The following is a 4,018-nucleotide window of genomic DNA, read 5'->3' on the forward strand; positions in this document are numbered from 1 at the left end:
TGTCCCCTGGGACGAGGTGGGGGTGGGTGGGGTGGGGCTGTCCCTGGTGAAGAATGGCTGACACAGGCTAATTCCCAACACAGCACTCAGAGAGGTCCTTCTAAAATGCCCGGTCACATCACTCCTCTGCCCAGATGGCCCCACCTCAAAGTCCACAAGGTCACTGTGTTCTCTGACCTCAACACCTCACCTCCGCCCCTTCACCCACTGGGACGTGTCACTGGGCTTCCTTACCATTACTACAACACACCAAGTTCAGACTGATCCTAAGGCCTTGACATTCCTCTTCCTTCTAGAATGTTCTTCCTCCTAATACTGGAATGGTTATCTTTCCTTGTCAGACAAACCCTTGATGGGATATCACCTCCCCAGAGGCTTCCCCTAACCACTGCCTCTTGCTCCCCGCCGCCATCCTGCCCAGCTCTCCCCTTGTCGAAGGAACGCCTTTTATCTTCCATGACATGACCTGTCTTGGTTTTATTTCAGTTTGATTATTATTTCTCCCTCTGTAGAACCTAGCTCCACAAGACAGCAAGGCCCACACTCACCGCTCTCTGCCCCAGGCCGAACACAGTGCACAGCACATAACAGATGCTCAATCAAAATCCGGGCTCATGATGCAATGAATTAATAAAATAACTTCACAGTTGAGTGTTTAGCACTCCTGGTGCCAAGTTTAGTTAAAGACTTTGACCTGAGATAATGCTTTCGGAAGAATCTACTGAGACTCAGTAAGTTTTTTTAAAAAGAAAGTAAATACTAATTCATAAAACAATAGATACTACGTGTATACAGATAACTTGAAATATACATTTTACACACGGAAGAACTGGGCTGCTGTGGTCAAGGGCAAGTAAGGTGGTAAACACTGGCCTCAAGTGTTTCACAGTAAAACAGCCTTGCATTTCAACAAGTCCTGAGCAATGCTCTGCCAGTTCCTTCTACTCATCTCTTCTCATCTCCATCCACTGTATCTTTTCAATATTCCGCACAGAGAAAAGAGTGGTTCAAGAACCACACACGAGGATTCCCCTGGTGGTGCAGTGGTTAAGACTCCATGCTTCTAATGCAGGGGGCACAGGTTCGACCCCTGGTCGGAGAACTAGGATCCCACATGGCCAAACACAAAGAAAATAAAATAAAAATACCAACCTTAAAAAAAAAGAACCACACACAAAAGAGGACATTTTAACTTGCAGAAACATGCACAGCTGCCACAGAAAGAAGCTTCCCAAAATTTCAACTGACCCAGGTTAAGATTCAGGATGCTTCCTGTGGTGGATGTCTTGTCCGTTTTTGTGGTGACTGGCGTTGATACTTGAGGAGAAAAAGGTTTTGGGCTGCCGGATAAACTCCCCGCTTGTCCTGTCTTGGTGGAGGCTGGTGAAGCTGAAAAAGCAGGTTACTTGTTAAAAGACAGATTTACAAATAAAGGAACATATCAAGCTTATAGGTGTGGGGCAGAGAACAGAGTACAGAAACTGTATTTGATTTCAACGAGACCCCCAAAGCACCATGGAGGGGATGAAGCGGGAAGGGCTGGCCATTTATTTCGAGCAAAGAGCTTTAACCCAATGTTAAACCCTTAAAGCCACGAAGGAAAAAGGCCACCCCAGTCATTCTATTAAACACAAAGCTCTAAGACAAATCGGCTAAGCTGCCACTGAAATTGGTTTGGCCCATTCACGGGTGTAAATCTCAAAATAAAGAGCGATTAAACCGGCCCCCACCACAGTCCAGATGCAGAGGCCAGAGCCAGGCTTACAAATGGCATGTCATCCGTTTGTGGGAGACACAGGGGCCGTGCGCTCAGCCACTGCAGCTGCCCCGGGGGCCAGCTTGACCCACTGGGGGCTCGTGGGCTTCCCATTTCAAAGGTCCTGCGACGCTGAACGAAGCCAAACTCCACGCCAGATGGAGTGAGGGAGTGTCTGGTCAATTATCTGCCTCCTCACTGGGTTTCAAACTCTTATAGGACAGAGTCATACCTATGCCCGAGTCTTTTAAAAAGAAGTTAAAATTCCCTACTTACTGCTCCCCTGAGCCCTGTCCACTGGGTAGCGGGAGGCAGGACAGAAACCAAACCATTTAACAAAACAAAGAGTTCAAATGGGCCAACCGGAACCTGCCAAGAATCTCTGAGATACCGCCCCTTTGCTGCAATGGCTCTATACTACTGGGCTGTCCTGTTACTATAAACATGGGACAGGGACTTTCCTGGTGGTCCAGTGGCTAAGACTCTGCGCTCTCAGTGCAGAGGGCCCAGGTTCTACCCCTGGTCAGGGCACTCGATCCCATGTGTCGCAACTAAAGATTCTGAATGCCACAACTAAGACTCAGAGCAGCTGAAATAAACAAACATTAAAAAAACAAACAAACAACGTGTGACAGGCAACCAAATGATTGTCCATCCCCTCAGACGCACAGGAAACCTCAAGAAAGCTGTGGATGGTGAGGGGTTTAGAACTGAGACATCCCGGGGACTTCACATGTGCTTAGACACGCTGCTGGTGGGTTCTTGCCTTGGTTTCTTTATCTGCCAAACAGGGATCCTCAGAGTGAGGATTTAATGGATTTAACTCTACACCAGGTTCAGCCGTCAACCTACATGAGGCAGCCCCAGCTCCAGGGCCAAGACCTGCCAATGCTATTTTTAACACAACACAGTGGGAAAGACTCTAGACGTAGGGAGCAACGGATCCAAGTACAGATCAGGAGCCAGAAGGCGAGGTTCAAATCCCAACTCTGTGGCTGACGTACAATGTGACTTTGGGCAAGTGACTTAATGTCTTCAAATCTCCTTTCCTGATGGCTACAAGGAGGGACACTGATAATATAATACAACAGGATAATAAAAGTACCCAACTTGGGGACTTCCCTGGTGGTCCAGTGGCTAAGACTCCATGTCCCAAGGCGGGGGGCCTGGGTTCAATCCCTGGTCAGGGAACTAGATCCCACATTCCACAACTAGGAGTTCCCGTGCTGTAACTAAAGATCCCACATGCCACAATTAGAAGATCCTGAGTGCTGCAACTAGGAGCCGGCGCAGCCAAAGAAGTAAAGTTTTCTAAAGTCACTAAAAAAACAACCAAAAAAGCACCTAACTCATCAACTATAAGGAACAAATAAATTCATCAATTATCTAAACAGCGCCTGATCTCTATTAAGTACTATATTACCATCTGCTATTAGTATCATATTATTTCCCCATTAACCTCCAGGGTTTTGGTTTCAATCATCTAACCTGTGATTCTTAGCCAGGAGTGACTCTGCCCTCCAAGGAGCAGTGGACAGTGTCTATAAACATTTTTGTTCGTCACAGCTGGGGAGAGGGGTGCTCTGGAATCTAGTAGGTAGAGACCAGGGATGCTGCTACACATCCTATGATGCATAACACAGCACCCCGCATCAGAACAAATAATTATCTTTGGCCTCAAATGTTAACAGTGCTAAGGTTGATAAATCCATACAGGGATGAAGGAGGTGTGTCTCCAGGAAACCTTCACCTTATTTGCAAATAAGGTGAGGAGGCCAGAATGAGATAAGCAAATACATGCCAACTGGTGCTTAGCAAGTGCTCAATAAACATTTGACATTATCTTGAGAATTTAAATTGTTTAAAAATATAATCAGTTTTACTGGAAGGATTAAATGCCTGCCCCAGCACCTGGCAGACAACATCCTCTCAAATCATGACCCTGATTCCCACTTGTTCTCTAACTGCAGGCACTCCAACAAGCAGAAATGTTTGTCGCACAAAGAAGTAAGAATAAAGAAAGATAAAGGCATTTCAAAAGATGTAAGTAGTAAAAACAAAATCTTCAACATTAGGACTTTAAAATTATGATTATTCATTCAGGTACGTTGTTTCCAAAAGAGATGAGCAGTGGCTGAAAACAGCAGGGTAGTGTGCTCCCTCCGCAAGGACTAAAGTCAAGGCCTTTTTAGTTGCATTCCCTTAATTAAAAGCACACAGCGCGGGCGGCTGCGACCGGCGCACACAGCGCGGCCGAGAGGA

At 46.4% G+C, this 4,018-nt stretch overlaps 1 protein-coding gene across 1 annotated transcript in view; it reads right to left on the reverse strand.

Moving 5' to 3' along the window:
* ZMYND8 (zinc finger, MYND-type containing 8) overlaps positions 1 to 4,018 on the reverse strand; it is a 124,228-nt gene that overhangs the window by 40,021 nt on the left and 80,189 nt on the right. Inside the window, exon 12 of the mRNA XM_010835118.1 lies at positions 1,249 to 1,389. Coding sequence (XP_010833420.1) covers positions 1,249 to 1,389 — 141 coding nt within the window. The remainder of the gene's footprint in view (positions 1 to 1,248; positions 1,390 to 4,018) is intronic.

This window comes from Bison bison, unplaced genomic scaffold, assembly GCF_000754665.1.
Source record: "Bison bison bison isolate TAMUID 2011002044 unplaced genomic scaffold, Bison_UMD1.0 scf7180017864038, whole genome shotgun sequence".
NCBI classification, from domain to species: domain Eukaryota; kingdom Metazoa; phylum Chordata; class Mammalia; order Artiodactyla; family Bovidae; genus Bison; species Bison bison.